The 23,463-nt window shown below is 68.6% G+C and overlaps 1 protein-coding gene across 2 annotated transcripts in view; it reads left to right on the plus strand.

Moving 5' to 3' along the window:
* The window catches only part of SMOC2 (SPARC related modular calcium binding 2), a 75,020-nt gene extending 60,192 nt beyond the window's left edge, over positions 1-14,828 (plus strand). For both annotated transcript variants that reach the window (XM_045844201.1, XM_045844202.1), the window contains 5 exons: positions 3,210-3,292; positions 7,337-7,436; positions 8,918-9,198; positions 13,816-13,853; positions 14,732-14,828. In XM_045844201.1, coding sequence (XP_045700157.1) covers positions 3,210-3,292; positions 7,337-7,436; positions 8,918-9,198; positions 13,816-13,853; positions 14,732-14,749 — 520 coding nt within the window. In that variant the 3' untranslated portion in view covers positions 14,750-14,828. The remainder of the gene's footprint in view (positions 1-3,209; positions 3,293-7,336; positions 7,437-8,917; positions 9,199-13,815; positions 13,854-14,731) is intronic.
* Positions 14,829-23,463: the final 8,635 nt, after the last annotated feature.

Below are 23,463 nucleotides of genomic sequence, written 5' to 3' on the forward strand. Positions count from 1 at the left end.
CCCTCGTGGCTGTCTGTGACACAGGGTGCGTGCACCCTGCAGGGTCCACGCGGAAGGGAAAGCCCGGCCCCCGGGCACCGGCACCCCCTCGGGGCTGCAGGGCGTGGGCAGAGCCGGTCCTCCCGGCCCCCGACGGGCACGGGCTTTGTTCGCGGAAGTGAGTGCTGTCCCCGTGAGGTTGAGTGTGTCTGCGGCCTCCTGCTACATGAGCCGACCTCCGGGTTTTCACCGATCCGTGTGCAACTGGCTTACAGGCATACGACGGTGCCTCCCAGGTTGTGGGCCTGGGCCCTGGTTTTGCCCGGGGGCCCCGGCCCGAGCAGCCGGGGGCCCCTGAAGGGCCCCCACTGCTGCTTGCGAGTGACCACCGGGCGTTCAGAGGGACACCTCTTCAGCAGTTTGGATGAGATCTTTTCTCCTGCCCCGGTGCACACGCCCTCTGAGGAGCCCTCCTTGGGAAGGGGGGCTCTGCCCACTCGGGACACCGGGGCGCTGGCTGCCGGCCCCGGCCGCACCTCTGGCGGGGGAGGCGCCGCTGGCAGACGGCTCCCCAGCCCCGGCCAACAAAAACCCTGAAGCTGTCAAAACCAGAACTCCTCCAAGCGGCCCCGAAGTGATGAGATCGGCATCTAGGAGCTCCCCGCCAGAACCCGCTCCGCATCTGATCGGACAAGGGGCACAGTCACCGCCTCCCCTCCCCCCGTCCTGACTCTCTGCCCGGACCGATGGCGGCTCCGCCAGGGAGACCAGCGCCAGGCTGCCTGCAGAACAGAGCAGAGCCCGCTCTCTTCTCGGAATTCCTGGAACAGCGTTACATCAGGAGGAGACCCCTGGGGCTCCCGCTGGGTCTTGACCTCACTCACTCACTCACTCACTCGGTCGTTCATCCAGTTGCTCATTTGTTGTCGCGGATGCTGGCGGTCGGCAGCGCCCGGCTCCGGGGACCGAGGAAGGAGCCCTGAGCTGCAGATGCGTCCACCCCTCTGGGGGCTGGGCCCCCCGCTGGGGGCGTTGGGGCGCAAGCAGGGGTCCCGGCGGGGCTGCTTCCACAGCGGCAGAGCCCCCACACCTCACCAGCCTCGACGTGCGCCCGCCGACACGGCTCAGGGGACACGGAGGGTCAGACTGTTTCAGCCGCTCAAGTTCAAGGGCGTACTTCTGTGTGGTGCTCTCTGCTCGGCCATTTTCCACTCACCGGCTCGCCCTGTGGCCTCTGCATCCTCTGCCGCCATGACAGCAAAGGTCGTGCCTCCTTCTGACCGGAAGGAGCGCTTCCCCCACTGGCCCTCGGCCCTCAGTGGACATCCCTCATCTAGTTGGTCAGAATGTCGCCCCCTGACCAGGAGCCAATGGGTAGACAACTGTGACAGGCCATCCGGATGGAGTGAGTGAGGGCCGTCCGCATGGGGCCAGCACCTCTGTGTGGACAAGGACTTCAGATATAACTGTCTGTATTCATGCCTGCCCCTCGGACATAAATAACGAGGGAGCAGATGACCTCGTGTCAGAGGTCAGGGGTGGAGGAGGCTCCTTTTCGGGGGATAACGTGATTCGGTGAGATTTCACCGAGGACAGTCCCCCAAACCTCCACTCTGACAACTTCATGCCCTTGGACAGACTTCCCTCATGGTCACAAGATGGCTGCAGAGAACCAGGCATCTCATCCAGATACCACAGTGTTCAGAGGACACACGGCCCCTCTCTCCCTTGCTTAGGAGCCAAAAGCCTTTCCAAAAAGCCCCTTGAGCAGATTTCATTCATGGATTATTGGCCACAATTGGATTATAAAAAGTAGCTAAATCCATCACGGGAAAGAAACCTGGAATTGGTTTAAATTGGACTCTAGGGATGTGAGGATGTTGGGAACTCAGATGTCGACCTTCAGGCTGTCTGATTGGCCGAGCCAGCGCCAGCGCCAGCGCCTCACGCGCCGGCCGAGGCGGGCTCTGCTGTGACTGCAGGGCGCAGAGGCAGGCGCCCCGGAGTCCCCGCCGCCGTCGGAACACCTGCTGTCACCGAAGTGCCGTTCCCCGGGGTTTCCTCGGGGAAGCAGGTCCGGGGAGAGACTGTGCAGTTTTGGTTTAGATTTGGGTAGAAGTTCAAGGTTTTGTTTTCCCTGATTGTCCTTTATTTTACATTTTCCAGTGGGGAAATATAATTAAAAAATCAAATGCCCGTAATTAGCCACAGACATGAAATGCATCATCACCGTGAGCCAGCTCCTTTTCCTCCTGTCTCCAACAAGATAATTGAAACCGACGAGTTCTGTGGTCGGCCTGTGCCAAGGACTGGAACCAGCGCCGTTCGCCTGGGGGGCAGAGAGCGGCGCCCCCGGCACGGGGTCCCTCTTCGGGAGAGAAACTGGAGGCGGGCCGGCCCTGACCCCCTGACCCCCCAGCTCCCCTGCTGGTTTGGGTCAGGCTGACCCCGTGGCCGTGGCTTACAGCTGGGCTGCGGCAGCACCGGGCACCCGTGGGCGCCCACACCGGGCACGGTGCAGTGGGAGCTGGGGGCCGGGCGGTCCCTTCCTGGCCGCGCTGGTGGTGGCTGCACTGGGCCCGGCTCTAGGGTTGTGCGTGGGCTGGGCTGGCTGCCAGCGGCTGCACTGGCGCCCAGTGCGGGGGGACTTCCCTTGCCCTGTCCTGGACGGGCGGGGGGCCCGTCCGTCCGCCATCAGACTGTTCACCGTCCCCCTGCGCCGGGCTGCCCGGCCTCCTGGCTGCCAAGCTCCCTGTCCTGCAGGGCACGTGACCCGGGGGCAGGACCCCGCCTTCCTCTGGCAGCGGCTTGCCGTCTGGTGGGCACCCGGACAGCGGGTGCTCGCGCTTCCCTCGCACGGAGAGCAGCGGCGGGTGACTCCGCGCGGGGTCCGGGGCCCTCACTGCAGGTCCTGATGCGGCGGGTCTGCCCGGGACGGGACGGTCGCCGAATCTCCCCGAGGAGAGAACGCTGCCCCTCAGATGGACGTCTCCACGTCAGCCTCGGGGCCAGGACTCCAGCCCAAATTTGGAACGAACCAGTGTGGCCCTGCCGTGTGCCCCCCCTGCTGACGGGGAAGAGACGCCCACCGCGTGCAGGGTCGCAAAGGTCGCCCAGGGCCCAGGAGGGGCCCTGCCCCGTGGCCGGGCAAGAGATGGACGAAACCACCCTTTCAAGCCTTGACTCCACTGACCTCTCTCTTCTCCCCTCCGTCCCCCCCACCCCCCCAGGTACAAGCAGCCGAAATGTGACCACACGGCCAGGGCCCACCCGGCCAAGGCGCGGGATCTCTACCGGGGCCGCCAGCTGCAGGGTGAGTGGGCTGGCCGGCGCGGGGGGGGGGGGTGGGGCGGGAATACACTGGAAGCAGGGACCGCCTACACTTCCTGCAGGTTAGGGGCAGGGAAGAGCCCCTGTGGCCGTGTCCCCCGCAGTCAGTCCCCTGGAGGAGGCTGCTGCCCATCCCCGTGGGGCCTGCTGGCAGGCAGGGGCGCCGGCTGGGGGCGGCGGCCCAGTTGGAGGAGCCGCCGGTCTCCGATCCAGCGTTTCAGGGGCGGGGGCGCTGCCCCCCACGCGGGACGCGCCGCGGCGTGACTTCCAAGCCTGCGCGCCCACTGTTCCTGCTCCCGGAGAGGGAGCCGGCCCAGGAGCCCGGCCCCACGCTCCTCTGGAAGGGGCCTGGCTCCGTGGACCCCGGGCTCCGTCCGCCGGGCGAGTGTCACTGCGGACAGAGGTCTGTGGGACGGTGCACGGGGGCCGCGGGGTTAGTCTCACAGCTGTCAACAGCACGCTCACGGGAGGGTGTCCTGGGGGCGGCCTCTTCCGCCAAGAAGCCCACGCGTGTTTGCGACGCACCGGAAGGGTTGCCGCGACACCCGAGCCTTCCCCGGCACCCGCCCCCCCTGCTTCCCGGGCCGCGTCGTGTGGGGGCGGCGCCTGAGCCCGGGCAGGCGGGGGCCGGCGGGTGCTGGCAGGTGCCGGCAGCTTGGGCCGCCTGTCCCACGAGCCCTGCCTCCGTCAGCTGGTGAGGTCTCCCGCCTCGGAGCCAGGGCTCAGCGCCGGCGGGCAGCGTGTCCCCTAGCGTGTCCCTGGGTGGCGGACCCGGCATGTGCTCGGCGCGCGGACCGCCCTCGGGGGGTGCCTGTCTGTGGCCTTGGTCAGGCCGCGAGAATGGCCTGGGTGTCCCAGGCCTGGGACGACCCAGAACGACCCAGAACCGCGCCACAGCCGGCTCGAGCTGCGGTGGCTGGCGTCACACGCACGCCTGAACGAGCTCACCGATGTTCCGTCGGGCTTTGCAGCCATCGGTGAAGTCACGGTGACGGTCATCACGCTGACAGGAGGCACGGTGACGAGACAGAGTCCTGGTGACAGACGGCAGCCCCCCCGCCCCCGCTGCCCACTGTGGGAGTACCGTGGAGCCCCTCCCCGGCGGGGGCCAGCCAGCGCGCTCGGGGCCGGCGGGGACTCTGCGTCTCCAGGCTGGTGGTCGTCCATCTGGGGGCAGCTGCTGGCCGACACTGAGAAACGCAGAGCCATGTCCTTGCTGACTTGCTTGGGTGTCAGGCGTGCCACCCAAGGGGAGTGCACACGTCTAGGGAGGGGCCCCCTGCGCCCTGCAGGCCAGGCCTCGGGGGCTGCAGAGAGCACTGTGAAGAGGCCCGGCCCGACCTGCTGGCCGGGAGGGGGCGAGTCGGCTGTCACAGCAGCGACGCCAGCGCCCCCGGTGCCTCAGACACGAGGCAGAGGCCGCCGGCCCCTGGGCACCCGGGGGAGGGGTCAGCGCGCTGCACGTCTGTGCGTCCCATGCACCGTCGTCCCATCCCTGACCAACAGCGTCGGCAAAGGGTGGCGGTGACGGGAGGAGGCAAACCAGAACTTGCTTCGAGGGAAAGGGGCTCCCCCCGCGGTCACGTCGCGTGCGGCCCGCCCTCCCCTGCAGGTTCGGGCGGACAGATGGACGGCTCGGAGCCACGCCGTCGCACAGCCGGGCTTCCCGCCCCGGAGGGGTCCCCGCTCCGACGTTCAGGACGGAGTTTCCTTTGTTCAGCTCGGGCCCCGGCCTCTCGTCTCCTTCGTCGGCTGTCGGCCGAGTCGACCGGCTCCGGCTCCGGAGCCGCGCGCCGCGATGCACAGCAGCCAGATGGGAGCGGGTCGGGTCGGCTGGGTCCCCCCCAGACTGGCCAGACCTGCCGCTCCCGCGGGCCCGGCCCCTGGGGGCTGCCCGGGCGGGGCGGGGGGGCTGCTTCCACTCCCCGGGCCCCCAGGCGGACACGTCCCATTACCTCATCTCCCGGTCTGCGCGTTAGTTCACCTCTGCTGGGGTCGGTCACAGTCGGCAGGTGTTCTTCAACGCGGCCGCTCCGGCAGAGGCCCGCTCCGCGCCCCACCTCCCGCTGGGCTGAGCGGACGGTGCTGGTGGTCGCCTGGTGCAGGGCTGGGCATCGCCTTCCCCAAGGGGTCACCCCCGCCTCTTGTCACCCTGTAAGGTGGCACGGCAGAGATGGCGCAGCTCCCGTTCTCCTCGGGCGCCCGGGGGCCCCCCGGACTCTGGAGGGGCCGCCGCCTTAGTCGGCCGGGCAGCCCTGCGCCCACGGGGCCGTTTTCTCCGGGAAGTGTCTGCGCTGTTTGTTGGGGTTTCGCTTGTGCCGCGGCGTCGCCGTGCTGAGCCGTCAGGTGACGTGGGTGGCGAGAGCCCGGCATCTGGCTCACGTGAGGCTCCCCGGCCGGGGGGTCGTGGGTCGTCCCCGGCGATGAGCCCTGCCTCCCGTTTCCTCTGGTTCCTGGTCAGCAAGGCTGCGCTGTGGCTGTCGGTCCCCCTCTGGGGACACCCCTAGTGCCTGTTCCAGGCCGGGTTTCTTCGTGCGGGAGGTCAGGCCCCACCGAGGACGGCGGGAAGGACGTGAGCAGAGGTCACCCAGGGCAGCCTGGGGGGCCGCTGAGGCTGCGGGCACTGTACAGGGCCATGGGCTCTCCCGCACCGGCACCGCGCCGACCCCGAGTGGTTCCCGGTAACACCGCAGGGAGTCCTGCCGGGGAGCCGCTGGGAAGCAGCAGCAGCGCTGTCGGGACATGCGGGACACACTGGACACGCTCGCTTCGGGCACGGTGAGAGCTCAGTGACTGTGCCCACCCCAGGCCCTCGGGGCCGTGGAGTGTGGTCTGCGTCGCACTAGAGTGGCAGCGGGCTCTCGGGGCAGCGGGCTCTCGGGGCAGCGGTGAGTGGATGTTCACGGGCTGTGGCCTTACAGTGAGCAGGCAGCCTGTCCCCTCCTTCAGCCCGGGGTTGTGTCTCCTAAAGTCCTCGAGAGAGAGAAGGACAGGGAGATAGGAGAGGCCGTGTGTGCAGCGAGAGTCGGGCGTGAGAAACGGTGGCGTGGGGGTCTGGGAAGACGGACGTCTCTGTGTGGATGGAGAGCCTCCCTTAGGTCACGTCTGTTACTAAAGGGAAAGGGAAAAGCGCCCGGCCGGGTTGGCCTCTGCTGGACCGCGTGTGGGGCTGGGCCGCGAGGCATGGGGTTGGCGGGACCGTGCCTGCAGGGGGCGTTCCCGAGACCCCGCTGAACCCTGGAGCCCGGCCGACCGCCCTGGGCCCGGCCAGGCCTGCCCCTGGCTGCGTGGCCCCAGAGCCCGGGCCGCTGCTCCCGCGTCGGTGTCCGGGGAGCCCACGTCGACGGGGAGCCCGGCCGGTGTGACTCCTTCAGCGCCAGGGTCCTAACGCTCCCAGACACACGCCTGGTCTGCAGGTGGTCCGGCTCATGACGCACGCGTGTCGTCTTTGACGAGGCGCAGCGCTCCGCCGCGTCCTCGGGGACCCAGCTGTCCTGACGAGGGCCGCCGCCCCTCTGAGAGCCGGAGCGCGGGGCGGCCACGGGGAGCCCCCGGGGCGCCAGACCCTCGGCCGCGACACACACACACACACACACACACACACGCACACACACGGGAAGGCTCTGGTCCTCCACTCCCGCCCACGGGGACAGCGGGCGGGAGTCGTGCTTGTTCTGCAGCGACGCGGCCCTGGTGGTGGCGTCGGGCTCTCCGTGCCCGTCACCTGCTCCTCGGGGGGTCGGAGCCCTGTCCCTCCCGGCTCTCCCCCCAGAGCGGCCTCAGTGGCTCTCTGATGAGTGTGTTGGGGACGTGGAACCCGGCCCGGAGGGGCACCTCCTCCGGCAGCTGCCGCGTACCTGGGGGGCGGGCGTGGAAGGCGCCCGGGAGACCCGCGCCAGCGTGCCTCCTGACGGCGTCCAGCGAGCTCACTGTTCCCAGGTGTCTCCACCACGGCGGCGACACCGGCCGCGCCGTGGGGGTCCCGTGGGCTCCGACAGCCGTGCATGCTCTGCTCTGTTCTCCTCAGGCTGCCCCGGCGCCAAAAAGAATGAGTTTCTGACGAGTGTCCTGGACGCGCTGTCCACCGACATGGTCCACGCCGTCTCCGACCCCTCCTCCTCCGGCAGGTAGGTGGCACCGGGCCGCAGAGCGAGGGGCTGGGGAGACGCCGCCGTGACCGGAGGAGACCCGGGGAGCCCGTGCGTCCCGCTCTGGGCCCTCGCTGTCCGAGGCCCCGTGGGCCGCCCTGGGCACCACACGGTGGGCGGGGCAGGGGCCCGTCCCCAAAGGGAAGGAACCTCCCGGGCTTGCGGGTGGCCCCGCGGTGGGTTTTTGTCACGTGACCAAACCACCGGAGACGCCGTCCCGTCGGGGACACCGGGCTCCCTGGGTCCCCTGCAGGCGGGGCGGACGGGCCCTCGGTCGACGGCGTGACGCGTCGGGACGGCGCTTCCGAGCGGTGGGCTGGGCCTTACACCCCACGTGCGACAGCGTTCCGCTCTGAGTTCCCCAGGCGTGTCTCTGGTGGGACACCCCAGGTGTGGCGCGGAACTACCGCCTTAACCGTGTGCGGTGGTTCGAGACCCGACCCCGCTCGGGGCCCGGCTCTGGGACGGGACTCGTTCCCACCCAGGGCCCGGGAGGCCCGCGGGGGCGGGCTTCTCGTGTCCCCAGAGACATCCGTCTGTCCGTCTCCTGCCCCCGACGGCCAGGGCGAGGGGCCGTTTTCTGAAGGAGACCCTCGCGTCTTCGGTCCTCTCCCCCGCTACCAGCCCCCCCCCCCCATCTCTCTGCCCAAGAGCCAAGGAAGCAGAAAGGCAGTGACCGCGGAGACTGTCGTGACAGGACAGGGGGTTACACTGTCCCAGGTGCGGGGGTCTCCGAGGTCCCACGTGGATTCTTGCACCGACTCGGAAAGAGGCTCCCGGGCGCAGCTGAGGCCGGACCGGCCCGCGCGCCTGGGGACACTCAGCTGCGCCTGGGAGCCGCTCCCATGGGGGCACCCAGGTCCCCCTCTTTTCGGCAAGGGGCGCCCAGGGCCCCCCGGCCGGCAGAGTGCGGAGCCCAGCTGCCCGAGGGGAGGTGGCAGGCTTTTCGTGGCCCCTCACCTCCTCCGTGGGGACGAGGCTGTAACACTCGGGGTGGTTCTCAGACCCGACTCAAACCCAGGCTCTTGTAGAACAGAGATTCTTTCTGATTGGGGGGAAGGCGTCTCGTCGCCGCTTCAAGACGTGTTTCACTTGCACCTGCCGTCGTCCCTGTGACACGTGGCCCACGTGTGAGGGAGGGGAGACCCGGGGGTCCCCAGGGTGGCGGGGGTCCTCACGTGCGAGCTGGCCGCCGAGGCCACGCCACCCAGAACCCGGACGAGGCCGCTGCCGTCCCCCAGCACCGGGCGGCCCGAGGGCACCGCTGGCACGTGCGGGGCCAGTGCCGCCTGCGGCCTGGAAACCAGCTTGAACACTTTGTGCTGAACCCTCTCTCCGAGTTGTTTTTAGATACACGTCACCTCGAGTGGCGAGTCCAGGCGGGCTCCGGCCCCGGGGCCTTCTGGGGCGCCCAGGGCGGCCTCCCGCGGGCGGACCCCCGACCACCACTGTCTTTCCAGGGTCTCCGAGCCCGACCCCAGCCACACGCTGGAGGAGAGGGTGGTCCACTGGTACTTCAGGCTCCTGGACAAGAACTCCAGCGGGGACATCGGCAAGAAGGAGATCAAGCCCTTCAAGAGGCTCCTCCGGAAGAAGTCCAAGCCCAAGAAGTGCGTGAAGAAGTTCGTGGAGTACTGCGACGTGAGCAACGACAAGGCCCTGTCCCTGCAGGAGCTGACCGGCTGCCTGGGCGTGGCGCGGGACGAGGCCAAGGCCGGCGGCGGCGGCAGGAGGCGGCACAGTGAGTCCGTCCCCTGCCCCGCGCCCGGCCGCAGGCCTGACTGTGGCCGCCCCCGAGTCCAAGGTCGTCCTGAGGTCCAAGGTGGAGGGGCCTGGGCACCGGCGGGCTGCCTGTCCACAGAGTGGGGCGAGACCCTGGGGCCCCGGGCAGGAGGGACGGGGTGACGGGGGGTGACGGGGGGTGACGGGGGGTGACGGGGGGTGACAGGGGTGACAAGGGGTGACGGGGGTGGGGCTGAGGACGAGTCTGTCATTGCTCCCACTGCACTGGCCGCCGGTCCAGAGGTGGCGGCCTCTGTGTTGGCGGCCCCGCCCTGGAACCATCGGCCACGGCCGGCCGGCCCCGCGCGTGGCCGCAGCCCGAGGCGCCAGCCCCCTTACGAGCAGTGAGACCCCTCCCGTGTGCACATGGTGTCCCGTCTCCCTGCTGGGGGACGCGTGTGCGCACTTCCTCTCACCACCGAGGGTGTGTTTTCGGTGGGCCTGGCCCCGGGAGCCAGCCGTCGCCGAGGGAACCCTCTGGTTGGTGGCCCCCCCCCTCCCCCCAGGGCCTGTGGGAAGCCCGGCCTGCTAGCTGGCTGCTGGGGCGGCCGGCAGGGCCGCTCTGCGCGGGGACAGGGCTCCTGCTCTCCCGTCGTGACCAGGAGCCGGCACCGGGGGTGGGGGTTGTGTGCTGGGGTCCCCCCTCCCCGCCCCCTCACCTGTCCCTCTGGCGTCCGCCGCAGTCACACACCCGGGCAAGGTGACGTGTGTGAGCAGGTTCTGCCGGGCCTCCCGGGGCCCCCTTGTCGGTCCCGTGTCGGCGGCTCAGCTCTGGGGCGGGGACCACGCAGCCGGCCCAGGCTGGGGGCCCCCCCCAAGGGCAGCCTGTGCTGGCTCGTCGTTGCCCCCGTGTCCCCGTACCTGTCCTCGCGGTCACTCCACACGGAGCCACGGACCGGGCTCCGGACCGGGTGTGTGTAGCCGTGGGCGTCTGTGCTCGTCCCCGGTGACAAGTCTGCTGGGGCAGCGGCTCGCTGTGCCGTGAGGACAGGTGTGGGGAGCCTCTGCGCCCCGCGTCGTCCTCCACACGTCTGGCCTGGAGGCCAAGGGCGAGGGTGGGGCCGCCCCCTCGCCTCTGAGTGGGGTGGCCGTGCCGCCTGCCGGCGGGAGGGCAGCTGGGCACCTCTGTCCGGCAGGGGCTGCCCCTCTGCTCTCTGATGGGGTCAGGCTCGGGGCCCCGCCGTGACGGGGACCTTCCCCGGGGGGGAGAGGCCAGGAGGGGATGCTGGGCCGGTGCTGCCTGCGCCGTGCGTTTGGAGGTGACACGGGGCTCTGACGGTGGCGGGGACCGTCCCGTGAGTCCCTGTGGCTGAGCCAGGCGCCACCGGCTGTCTCCCGGGGTCACGCTGCTTCTCCAGGGGCCACAGAGGAGCGAGTTCCCTCTGGCACGTGCCCCGCGTGGGGCTGGGGTGGGCCATCCGCTCCCAGCGTGGGGGCAGGGGCAGCAGGTCTCTGTGGCCGCGACGGTCACTCACGGGAAACGCTGGTCCCCGCGGGAGCGCGTCACCTCTTTCAGGTCCCCACGAGGGACCGGGCGGGCCTGAGCGCTGCTCTCCTGTCGGGACCTGAGGAAATCGTCTGTGACTCCCACCCCCGACCCCCTCCGCCAGACGAGCCAGAACCTGTTAACAGTGGTTACTTTGTCAAAGATGAGCCTTGGGCCTGGAACCCTTTTACTTTCCCTGCAAACTTCTGTAAGTTTTTTCCTACTTTTTTTTTTCAGTTTGGTTATCAGTAGTTTTTTCTTCTCCCATGTGATCTGAGTCAGTGAAGAGCCAGGAAAACCCAGATGTTCAGGGGGGGTCGGCCGGGACTTCCCCACGGATTCTCGCCGGCCCCTCCCGCCCCCGCGGCGTCTGCCCCCTGCGGGCCCGCCTCCGTCCGGGACGCAGGACGCGCTCCTCGTTCTCAGACACGATCGGACCTGCGTCCACGCTCTTCCAGAACGTGTTCCTGCTCCACAGACGTGCACGTCCGTGTGCGGCGGCTTTCACGTGTGCATGGCGTCGCATACACATTTCTAATCACATGTATGTTAAGCAGTCACACAAGATTTTCATTTAAGTTGTTGCAACAAAGATAAGTTATTGGAAAGTTTCATCAGAACTTTCGTGGTTACAAAAAAAATGAAAGAAAAGTGGCTAAAAACTGGTGAGGAATGACCAAGCCAGAGAAGAGAAGCGCCAGGAAGGACCACATCGCGCCCTGCTGGCCCCCAGGGCGACCGCCACAGGGCGGGCGGCGGCCGGGCAGCAGCCCTCTCGCACCCCAGCCGCTCCCAGGCCGACGGCCGGCCTGCGTGGTGTCGCCTGCGGACCCCCGGCCCGGCTCTCCGCACACCCCCCCCACCCCCGGCCCGGGGCCGGGGCCTGGGGACGGCCCTTCCTCTCCCGCGTCCTCCCTCCACGGCCACTTCCTCGCGTCACCGCGATGACGCGCTCTGTCCCAGGACGCGAGGCGGCCTCACGCCCTGCCCCTTGCACATGTGGAGCCGGGATTCCGCCGCTGTTTTCCCCGGGGCGAAATGGTGCCCTGGGGCCCTCACCGCAGTGGGCGCCCCCCGTCCGTGTGCGTGGAGTGTGGAGTGGGCGCCTCCCGTCCGTGTGCGTGGGGTGTGAAGTGTGCGCCTCCCGTCCGTGTGCCTGGGGTGTGCGCCTCCCGTCCGTGTGCGTGGGGCGTGGAGTGTGCGCCTCCCGCCCGTGTGCGTGGAGTGTGCGCCTCCCGTCCCGTGTGCGTGGAGTGTGTGCCTCCCGTCCGTGTGCGTGGAGTGTGTGCCTCTCGTCCGTGTGCGTGCAGGCACCGGACGACCGTCAGCCCACGGCCCCCCCCAGGCCAGGGCGGCCGAGCCGGCCGGGGAAGGGGCGCGGGACAACCCGGCGGCCGAGGAGCAGCCAGGCCGGCACGGGGGGGGGGGGCGGGGGGGGGCAGGCGGGTTACGGCCCCAACGGCCCGTCAGGGGGAGCCGGGCCCCGGGCCGCACTCTCAGCGACGACGACGACGGCGTCGTTCCACAGAGAGCAAAGTGGCTGCAATCACCCCGACGCTGGGACCGTCCAAGCCTGCAATTGAAGAAACAGTCCACTCACCCGCCGTTCATTTAATGGCTTTGCAGTGTTCCCCGTACCTCTGCGTCTCGCCCTTTCACGGGGCCGCGCTTGCCCTGCCGCGGCGGGAGAGCACGGGCTCTGAAAGTAGGTGGTTCAACGCTTCCCTCGTGTGTTGTGTCCCGTGGCCAGAGGTCCACAGTTAAGGCATTTGGGGTGGACATTCTGCCCGCTGTGAACTGATTGGCTCAGAAGGTGTTTGTTTGTGGGAAACAGCATGTACATCTGAGGAGGGCGCCCTGCTCTAGGAGCTGGCAAAAGGACGGCAAACGGGCCGACCCTGCCTCCTCCTCGAGTCGGCCTGTGAGGGCGGCGGCAGGCAGCGCCGACCGGCGTGCCGGTGGCACGTGCGGGGGCGGGGCCGAGCGCTGGGAGTCCGACGGGGCGGGGCGGGCACCTCACGCGGTGGCCCTTCCGCCAGGAGTCCAAGGAGGCGCTGAGGGAGTGTCTGGCGGGGGGGACGGCGGGGCCCAGAGCCAGAGCCCAGGCCCCGGAGGGCTGGGCCCGGGCTGGTGGCCGGTGGACAGGCCCGTGGAGTGTGGGAGTCCAGAGCCCTGACCCCGTGGAGGGCCTCTGCTCCGAAGTGGAGGTCGTCGAGGGGTTGGCCAGGAAGGCCGGTGGAGGGTCAGAGGTCACTGGGGAGACCTGGGGTGTGGACATCGGGGGCCGTCGGGAAGTGCGTAGTTGAAGCCCCGCAGTGGAGAGCCAGAGCGAGGGGGTGGGGTGGGGGAGGGGGGAGTGGGAGGGGAGAGGCCGCGTCTGCTGGCAGGGGAGGAGCCCAGGAGGGCAGAAGGCCGTCCCAGGGCCTCAGAGAGCAGGGGTGGGGGGGGCCCCGGCCGCAGTGTGTGTGTGTGTGGGGTGGGGTGGGGGGTGTAGGGTGGACGGCAGCAGTGCCCTGGGGAGGGGGACGAGCCGCCCCGGGAGAGGGCTGCCGTCCTGGCCCATCTGCCCCTCCCCCTCCGCCCCCCGGGGCCACGGGTGCAGCCCCCGCAGGAGCACCCTGCGTCTCCCGTGCGCCCTGAGCTCCCGTTTCCCGGGGAGAAGCTGCTGGCAGCCGCACGTGTTGGCGTCTCGAGATTTAACAGAAAACCGGATGGGGTTTGGAGGAAGCAGCGCTGTGCCCGGGGCCTGGTTCCCGGACCCCCGGGCCGAGCCCCCTCCTGGGGGCGCCCGAGAAGCTCGGGAAGACCAGCCCGCGCCCTGGGGGGCCGGCCGGCCTGTGGAGTGTGCAGTGAAGTGAACCCCGCCCCCAAGGAGAGTGCGAGCACTGGTCCAGTCGGGAGGCGTTCCCGGCGAGACTGGCGTGGCCCGGGGTGCGGTGTCCGTGCCCCCCCCCCCGTCTTCCTCCGGGAGGCAGGTCTGCTGTGGGGGGGTCTTCCCACGGGGTGCAGGTCCCCCCCCCCAGACCGTCCCGAACCTTCCAGGGAAGGAAGAGTGGTCCCCCTTCAACACCTCCTTTGTCTCCCCCCCAGCCCCCAGAGGAAGCGCGGAGAGCACCTCTAACAGACAGGTGAGTCTGGGTTCCCGCCTTCCCGATCTGCGGGCTCGCTTGTGGGCGGGAAACACTCAGTCCTCTGTGGACGGGGGGGGCCCAGCCGAGGGCGCCTCCCGGGGTCCCGCCAGCGACCTGCAGGTGAAGTCACCTGCAGCCTGTCCGAGGTCTAGAACGTTCTCCCTCCGGGAGAGGAACGTGAGCGGGCGGTTCCCCTCCCCCCGGGCTGGGGGAGCCCCTCCCGCAGACCACGCGCTGGTGTGTTCCCTCCGTCTCCGTCTGAAGTCCGGCCACGCTCCCCAAGGCCCCCCCCACCCGGTGTCGGCCGGGGGCATTCGGCGGCGCCCCCTGCGCTCCGTGGGTCTCACTGAGAACCGGTTTGTCGGACGGACGGACGTGGGAGGCCAGTGGGAGGGGCCGCGCTGAGCAGGAGTGGAAGGGAAGGTCCGACCCCAGGGAGGCCTTTCTCGGGTCAGGGTGTGGACTGGGGCATCACTCTGCATGTCAGTCCAAGCAGAGAGGGACTCGTGGGGGCGTCCACGGTGCCCAGTCCCCTGGCAGTGTGAGGGGCGAATGCCGGCTGTCCCCACCCCCAGTCCCCTGGCGCTTCCGGTCCCCGAGCGGCAGACGGTGTCGGCGTCAGGAGGCGCCAGGGTGTCGTCATTGTCCCCACGAGCCCTCGCCGCCGGGACCCCGGCCTTTCCGCTCGTCCGTCCTCTCCTCCCGACGTCCTGCCCTCTCTTCTGTGTCTCTTCTGTGCCGCTCCCGTCCACCCCGAGGCGCGGCCTGCTCCTCGTCCCCGGCGGGTCCTCCCGTCTCGTCCGCACGGGGCGGCCGCGGCCTTCCCAGACGGGGCGGGCGGGCGACTAACGGCGCCTGTTTCTGTGTCCCTGCAGCCGAGGAACCAAGGATGAGCGCGGGCCGGCCGCGGCTCCCCGGACGCGTGGGAGAACCCCTCACCAAAACCCAATTAAAAATCGGAAACAAAACCCATAGTATTTGCACTTTGTACTTTAAATGTCAGTTCACGTAGTAGAAGCGAGGTTCTCAAACAGACTGCTCTGATCTGTGAAGAGGGCGGGGCTGGCGTCGCGGACGCACCGCAGGCCCCGTGTGGTCCCCTGGACCTCGGACGTCCGCGCTCTCCGGCCCTGCGTGTCCGCGTGGAGGGGGGTGGGCCGGGGCCCCGAGGCTCCCGCCCCGTGGCTGCGTGCTGGCGCTCCAGCCCCTGCCGGCCGCTGACGGAGCCCCGCCGTCCTCGCGGCCCCCCTGTGTCCCTGCCGGTCTGCCGCCCGCCCCCGGCCTCCAGCGCAGTGACCACGTGCCCGGGCCACGTGTTCCCGGGACTCGGCCGCTCGCTCTGCTGTCCCGAGGTCCCGTTCCCGCCGTGTTTGCAGCCACAGCAGCCGGCCAGTGACCGGGGGCCGGGGGGACAGTCCCCTGCTTTGCACTCCACACGTGGGCGCCTGCTGACCAGGCAGCAGAACCGACGCTGGCCCCGCCGCCCGGGCCGCGGGAGGGCCCCGGCGGCCGGAAGAGCACGTGTGTTCAGGCCGTGACGCGGGCCCACCACCTTCCCTCTGCTGCGGCCTCGCCCCCTGGAGCCCCTGGAAGGTGGAACTGTCACCCGGACGACCCCGGACGGTCTCCTCAGAGAAGGCGCGGCCGGGACGAGCTGTGTCCTGGGGCCCTGCCGTCCCCTCCTCTGCCCTGCGGCCTCTGGGCCATGAGAACGCCTCACGGGGAAAGTCCTCTGGGACGGGGGACCAGGGACCGGGGGCGGGCAGGTCAGGAACCGGACGCCCACCCCGTGAGCCACAGAAACGGCCGGTGGCGGCCAGGGGCCACTATCAGCGCTGGACGGCCGCCAGGGAGGGGCCGTGGCGCCACGGCGCCCGAGGGGGGGCGGGGAGCCACGTGCAGAGAAGCCCCTCCAGGCCCTCTGCCCCCGGGCCCCGTGCGTACCATGTGCCAGGTGCCGCGGCCCCTGACTGCGCAGGAGGGCGTGCTGTGCGGCTTCTTATTTAAACTGCGAAGGACAAGCTGAAATTTCGAGCCACAAACCAGCTCCAGTGCCCGTCACCGTTGCTTAGGAAGCAGTTGCGGCCCCAAACTTACTGGGTCGTCTTTGTATCTCTGAACCTTGATTAATCGTTTCTCTGCGAGTGAAATAAAATCTGCTATCGAAACAGCCCTCTGTCTCTTCTTTCCGGCTAAAAGCAGAGCTTTGCAGCCATTGGACTGCAGAGTGTCGGCCCTCGGGGAGGGGAGGGCAGGGCAGGCGCTGGGCCGGAGGGAGCTGGAACCCGGCTCTGCCGGATTGGGCCGGGTGCCTTTGGGCAGGTCCTGAGCCTGTTCCGGCTCCGGTTCCCTGCGGGTGCCGCACGCGGCCCCGGGCAGAGGTTCTGGGAGGCCGTGTGCCGGACACGCCCCTGTTTGGTGAGAGAGGAGTCCCACCCAGTCCCGATGCCACGGGGACCCCCAGGGGACACGCGAAGGCTCTTGTGGTGAAAGCGGCGCCACGCCCTCCCTCACACGCCCGGGTCGCGTCCTGGTCAGGCCCCACGACGCTCCCCTCGGCCGGCCGCTGCGGTGGCTTTCTCCTGCTTCTCCTGTTTTGTTGCGACGTGGCCGACACCCAGTGCCACGTGAATTTAAGTGCGGCGGCCTTCCTCGCGGGGAGAGCGCGGGGCGGGGAGGGGGGTCCACCCTCTGGGCCCCCGTCACGACGTGCTCCCCAGGGCAGCGCCAACGACCGTCGCCACACTGCCGCGTCCCGCCCGGCAGGCCCCCTGCGGACCCCCTGCCCTCCCCTGCTCAGAGAAGAGGGACTTTGGCCCACCCCCGTGACCCCGCGGCCGCTGTGCCGTGGAGACGAGGCTGGGACCACGGGCGGAGGGAGAAGGGCCGCTGGGGGAGGGCCCCGGAGAAGGCGGCGGGGCAGATGACACGTGGGGGGGTGCCCGGGGGGGTCGCATCGGGGCCGGCGAGCAGAGGGCAGGGAGCCAGCGCTGGGGGCAGCCGCCGGCCGCCACGGACAGTCCTTGCTGCCAAGCACTGTGATGCAGCTCCCCCACCCCGCCCCCCCCTCGAGCCCCCACAGCTGGCATTCCCAGAGGACGCCCCTCACCCGCCCACCCTCCCGCCCTCCGTCCGAGGTTCAGAACGGCTCTCCCACGTCCTTGTCCAAAACCTCCGCCCGGGACACCACTCACTCACTTTCCAGGGCACGGACCGGCTCCTCAGTCCCACCCCATGGTGTGACACCAGGCCTTTCCGGGTAGGTTATCAGGGTGAAAGTGTCAGCGTTTTGTCATCGATGTGCAGAAAGGACCGACAATCTCACGCTGCCCAGTGGACACCATGTGGCCAGCAAAGCTGGTCAGAGAACGTAGGAATGTGTACAGCACCCCCTCGGCCCGTGGTGACGGAGGTGGTGGTGACAATGGTGACGATGGTGAGCATCACCACGGTGCTGGGGGTGCTGGGGGTGCTGGGGGTGCTGGGGGTGGTGATGATAATGTGACTGATGGTTTTTTCCCTGATAACACACACTGCTGCATAGGCCAAAATTTGGAAAACATTTTTGACTAGTGAGATATGCAGCCCTTTTTGGAGTTTCTTCACCCTGAAAGGAGGGGTGAGCTATCCCTTGAGACCGCGCTGTGAACGGGAACGAGCCGGGGGGGGGGGTGTTGAGCCACGGAACCTGGCCGGGAGGCTGCGAGGGCGGCCGGGCCAGCGCGGGTCGGGCCGGACGCAACCGCTGAGCGGGCGGGGCCCCGTGAGGAGACAGAAGGGCCGGCCCCGCCCCCCACCCCCCCGAGTTTCCGTCCATGTCGCTGGGCTCCTCCCGGCGGGAGGCAGCCAGGAGGCGGTGCACGAGCCCCGGAGCCTCAGGGCCAGGGGGGTGGGGGGACCCTGTGTGGACACCGTCCTGCCCTCACGACGAGGAGACCGAGACCCCGCAGGGACACACAGTGGGCCCCGGCCGCCCTGTGCAGACCGGAGCTCCCTGAAGTGGACGACCACTGTGGGCTGCCCCACTCTGGCACAGTCGTCCTGGGAGCTGCCGGAACCCCGCCCAGAGGACGGAGGGCCGTCCGGGAGCCCTGGGCTGCCGCCCCGGCCTCAGCTGCCGCGGGCCAGCACGCCGTCCTCACGCCCCTCGGCCCACGCGTGTCTGGAGCAGCCCGAGGCGTGACACCCTCAGCCGGGCAGCGCCCACTGCCGCGGCCCCCCCGACGTTCGGAGGCGGCGGCTCTCGGCTGGCGCGTGGGACGCACGGCCCAGGGCGCGCCCCTGGGCTGACTCCTCCACCTGGGGCCGGCCGTGCCCCCCCCCCCCGCTGGGCCCGCGGCCGGGTGACAGGGACACTGCTGGGGCGAAAGGGGAGCAGGTGCCGCCTCCGGACAGACCAGCCCCGACGCGCTCCCCCCTCCGGCTCCTTCACGGGTCCGGGTCCGGTGGACGGACGGGCTTCCCGTGCCAAAGAGCCGTCCCGTTTGCAGAACCACCCCCGCCCCCCGCGGCGCCGTGCGGGGAGCAGCACCCCGAGGACCTCCTTCCGCGTGACGCAGGAAGTGGTTTTAGAGATTTGCTGCCCCGGAATCACCAGCGGCCACGCATGCACCCGGGGACACGCGTGCGGACTCTGCGGTGGGACATGGGCAGACCCCGGGCCGCGGCGTTCACGCGACGGGCCCAGGGAGGGGTACACCGCTACCTCGGGGTGGGCCCTGTCGCGCCGAGGCTGAGAGGTCCCTGAGAGCCCACTTGTCAGGACGCCCCCCCCAATGCCCGGGGCGCCCACGTCCTGACTCGGGTCTGCAGAGACCCCCCCAGTCCGGCTGGGCGGGGCCGGGGACGGAGGGCACCCCTGCAAGCGCCTTAGAAACAGCAGCCGCCGGCGCAGCTGCACGACCTCTCGCCGACACGCCGTCTGGCATGACCTCCTCAGGGGTCACGGCTGCTGCTCCAGGGGAAGGGCCGGCAGGCCCCCCAGGGAGTTTGCTCTCCCGACCCTGCAGCGGGGCGAGGGACGGCCGGGCAGTCGACCCTGGGGGTCTGACCCCGGGCGCCCACATGCCCCGGGAGGCCCGGCGGGACCCAGGGTGTGAGCGCCTCCGAGCAGAGCTGGGGTGGACGCGGGCTCCAGGAATGAATGTCCTGTTTGTTCTGCTGGTGGCGGCCGGGGCTCCTGAGGACACGGCCCTGCACTGAGCCCCTCGGTGTTGCGGGGCCGGGCCTGCCCGGAGCACCGGGGAGAACACAGCCGTCTCTCAGCCCCTGCGAGCGAGAACCACACGCTGGGGCCGGCCCTGGTCTCTGCTCCCTCGCCCCCGGCTGCCTGCGCCCGCCCAGGACCGTGAGGCTCGGGGGGCGGCCATCGGCCTCCGGGGTACAGACAGGAGCTGGGGGGCAGGCTGCTGGGGCCCACCCAGGGCAAGCAGGGTGTCTTGCGTGTTCTTTCCCATTGCTATTTTGGAAAATTTCAGAAAGTATTTTTAAAATTCATATAAAATGAGAAATGAACATTCCACTCATTGCACTTTTGCACGGTAGCTCCAGTTCTAACCTCCAGTGATGTAAAGCAAACAGTCGTAAAACCGTGACGGGGCGGGGGGGGGGGTTTGCGCGTCAGGACGCCTGGTCCCTCCCCCCGGGCTCCGCAGGTGTCTGGCGCTGGAGATGCAGACACGCAGGCGAAGGAGACCTGAGCTGGCCGGGTGGGCGGGTGGGGCAGGGTGGGGCCCGGGGGCAGGTCCCCGGCCGCTCCACCGGCTGCTCGGGGCTGGGACAGGAGCGGGCGGTCGCGTGGGCCTGAGGACCTGGTCGAGTGAGTCCCCGAGGATGGGGTGCCGGCATCTGCCCTGGGTGTGGGGAGCCGTCTGCTCCTCGGGTGCCAGCCCTCTGCCCAAGGAGGGGCCCACAAGCCCAGCACCCGTCGAGGCCTCCCAGGGCCCCTCCGAGCGGTGGGAGGGCTGCCCCCTCAGCCCGGGGTGGGCAGGCGCCCGCACTGTGGTCCCTCCAGCAGCCTCCTCTGGGGCGGCGCCATCAGCGTGGCCGGCGTGGCCGGAGGCAGTGACAAAGGTCCGGTTGGCCGTGAAGCGTCTGTCAGGACTGCGCTTCCTGCCTCCCTCCCGGGGAGACGCCGAGACGGGAGACCCTGTGCCCCGCTGAGAAGCGGCAGGCTCCTGAGAGGGCTGGGGCGTGGGGCTACGGGGTGGGGGGGTGGGTACAGGTGAACGGGGGCACCCCCCTCACACACACACGGAAGAAGAAACAACAGCGCAGGGCAGCAAAGCCCCGATTTTAGCGTCTGCCGGTGTCCGTGGTAGTCACTCCCCCTGGGGTCCACTCCGAGCCGCCAGCCTGTCGGCCGCTCGCTCACCAGGCTCCGGAGGACCCACCGCGGCCCCCGCCCCGGGCGCTGGAGCGGCTCGCTTGGTGCCCGGGGGACCAGCCCTCTGGGGCCCCGACAGAGCCCCGAGTCTTTGACACTCAGACCGACTCCGAAGTCCCTCACTGGGCCCGCCTTGTGCTCGCACACGGGGCCGGCTGCCCCGCTGGGGCGTGGGGTGTGGGCCGGGGTGTGGCCCTGACCCTCGCCCGGCCGGGTGGGCCGCTGGGGACTGTGCAGGGAGCCTCACGGCACCCTGGGTGCAGACTCGGCAGGGGACGCGGGGGACGGCAGGCGGGCCACCACGCGTGTGCTGGACACGGCAGGATGCCCCGTGCCGCTCTGCGCGCACCTCCCAGATGACTGTGGTCGCCGTACTTCGCAGACGAGAAAATAACGAGAAAGCGGTAAGAGACTGCGAGAAACGTAAACGTGTCTGGTGTTACAGCCACGTAAGCGACCCGCCCGGCACGCCGGCGCGGGCGGCCACCCTCGGAGCCCCGCTGGCCCCCGCGCCTGCCCAGGCCCTGCGCGGCGGCCCCGCATCACAACGCGGACGCTTCACGGAGAACCGGCCGCCCCTGAGTCGTGGTGGACGGGGGAGAGGCCGCCGGCCTGCGCGCTCCCCGTTGCTGCTGAGAAAGGGGCTGTTTTACGGGGAACAGGGTCCACTTTTAAAAGGAGCAGATTAACAGACAGCCAACGAACAGCCGCGTCCGACGGTCCTGGGGTTTTCACGCCGACGGAGGGCAGGTCCCGTGAGCAGGCGGCGGACCATCCCGGGCCGGCTCGGGCCGGACCTCTGCTCCCCGCTCCGCCCGTGGGCCCTGGGCCGTCCCCGGTCCTCCGAGTCTCCAGGCTTCGCTGTCCCCGCCGTAAAGCGCGAAGCTGACCCTTCACGGAGCGGTGAGTTCGAGGACGAGACATGTGGGCCCGGAGCCGGGAGCCGGGAGCCGGGAGCCGGGAGCAGGCCGCAGCCGGGGGCGGAGGGTGAGCCTTGTTTGCGTTTGCGACGGTGGCTCTGGGCAGACGTCCCCGCCTGGGGCACGGGCCGCGCCCCAGCAGCTCAGGGGCGTGTGGGTCCCACAGGACGCGCCCGCAGCGCCGTGGGCCGCAGTGGGCGGAGCACTGCGCCCTCTGACCTGTCCCAGGGCCTCAGCAAGGACCCCTCGCGTGTGAACGGACGCGGTGAGGGCCCTGGGCACCGTCTCCGCGTTTGCTCGGCTCTCGGTTGCTTTGGACGCGGCGGTCGGGGCCGGGCTCGGGCTCTCGCTCGCTGGCTCTCACTCCCTCACCGGGACCCGGCAGGACGCCCCTCGGGAGACGCAGAGCGGCGGGGGAGTGTCACAAGTTCCGTCGGCCTTGTTCCTCCCAAAATGTGCGGCGTCCAGGCGCTCTGTGTGGCCCCTGCCGTCCCCCCATCCTGACCCACCGGCAGGGCTGGACGAGGTCTGCTCGTCAGGTCAGAGGGCGCCCAGAGGACAGGTTGTGGAAACCCCGGGAAGCACGGGTGGCTGGTGGCAGGCGTCCAGCATCCGGAAGCAGCTACAGCCACACCGGTCCCTCCGGGGCTGCACTCACCTGCCACTGTCTGGGGGTCACTGACCACCCTCCACGGAGCTGGCCAGCCCCTCCTGCGGTGGCCCAGTTTCCTTCGGGATGGCCCGTCCCCTCGCCGGCTCTGCCCCTGCATCCTCGGACCCTCCGGCCAAATTCTGGGACAGCTCTGCCCGGACACAGCGGCGGCAGTGCGGGCATCTAAGGTGGGTGACTCGGGGGTCTGTGGGGCCGACACTCCTGGGTGCTGCCGCTTGCTGGGGGCGAGAACTTTCTGACAACCTTGTTATGAACAGAGGTTGCGTGAGGAGCTGCCGCTTCGCTCTCTGAGACGTGAAGCGGTGATTTCATGGAGGACCTTTATTAGACGTCAAACTTGCTTTCAGTTTCACTGCACGCGTGACTTCCTAAGTTAAAGGGAACTCTGTGGTTGTCATTTGGAAAAACCCCGAACTGCAGAATTGAGATGGACGATACAGTCTACGACGCATGTACACCATCACATGGGGGCTAAGTCTTCCTTCTGAAGAGCCGGCGATTCTCGGCCACTGTGCTTTCCAGAACCTTCCGGGCTCCTGCCGTGTCTCGGAGCAGGTGTGGGGAGGAGGCGTGAGGACCTCAGGGAATGCGCAGGTCCCTCAGGTCCTCTGTCCTGCTGGCGCCTCCTCACTTGTCTGTCCCCGGAGGGAATGGTACCTTCTGCACCTATAATTCGGCCGCAGGTGTTAACCCTTTCATACCCTCCAAGGCCGGAACACCGCCCGGCCTCCGGAGCAGACTCGAGATTGTCCTCCCACCTGTGTCTCAGCCAAGTGCCTACAGGTGGCTGTGACCTCTCGTTCTCTCTGGGAGGGGCCTCACCTTGGCCCTCAGCAGACGACTCCACTGATGGAAAGTGGGCGGGTGCAGGAAGACGTTCAAACACCACCCTTCTTTGCCCGGAAAGTCGTTTCTTCCAAGCGCCTCCACAAGTCACTGCAAAACCCTGGGGGGCATCCGAGGACCTGGGCCCCCCAGGACAGACTTTTCTTCTCCATGGAGACTTGCTGGATAGTGAACTTTTCGTGCTTGTTGGTTATCTCTCCAAAGAATTTGGGGGAGGGAACTTTTCTGCACTGTTTGCAGTGATCACCATGGCACGATGGTTTTAGCGAAATCAAGGAAGCAGTTTAAATAAAAACAGTTGACGCTGTGCAGTTTCCTGGCAATTTTTGTCTGTTTGTCTGTCTGTCTGTCAGCCCTGTGACTCGGCAACAAAGTGCTGGAACGGTCTCGGGTGACCCTGAGGAGAACGTGGGAACCGAGACAGTTTTCGTGTCAGGGGAGTAGTGCTAAGAATACCACAGGGATTTGGCAAAAAACCTCACAAGCATGTTTATACCTCCGGGAACAACCGAGTTCATTGTTCTCCCAGAGCCTACTCCCTAGGCTGATGTGAAGGTCCAATTGTTAATAAACAAAATTTAAAATTTAATTTGAAGAATTCAATATTAATTCTTAAGTTTATTAACTCAAACTTTACAAAGCCCAGAAGAGGGCCTGGCACAGCCGACATGGGTAGCCGGTGCGAGTCGCCGAGGCTGTAGTCACCGCAGAGCGGACGGATAAAGTCAGACTGCACGTCCAACTCGGTCTTTAACTGTCCGAGCTGCAGCGTCTAAAATGTTA

The sequence above is a fragment of the Phyllostomus hastatus genome, unplaced genomic scaffold, assembly GCF_019186645.2.
Source record: "Phyllostomus hastatus isolate PE091 unplaced genomic scaffold, TTU_PhHast_1.1 phas_contig_40, whole genome shotgun sequence".
NCBI lineage: Eukaryota > Metazoa > Chordata > Mammalia > Chiroptera > Phyllostomidae > Phyllostomus > Phyllostomus hastatus.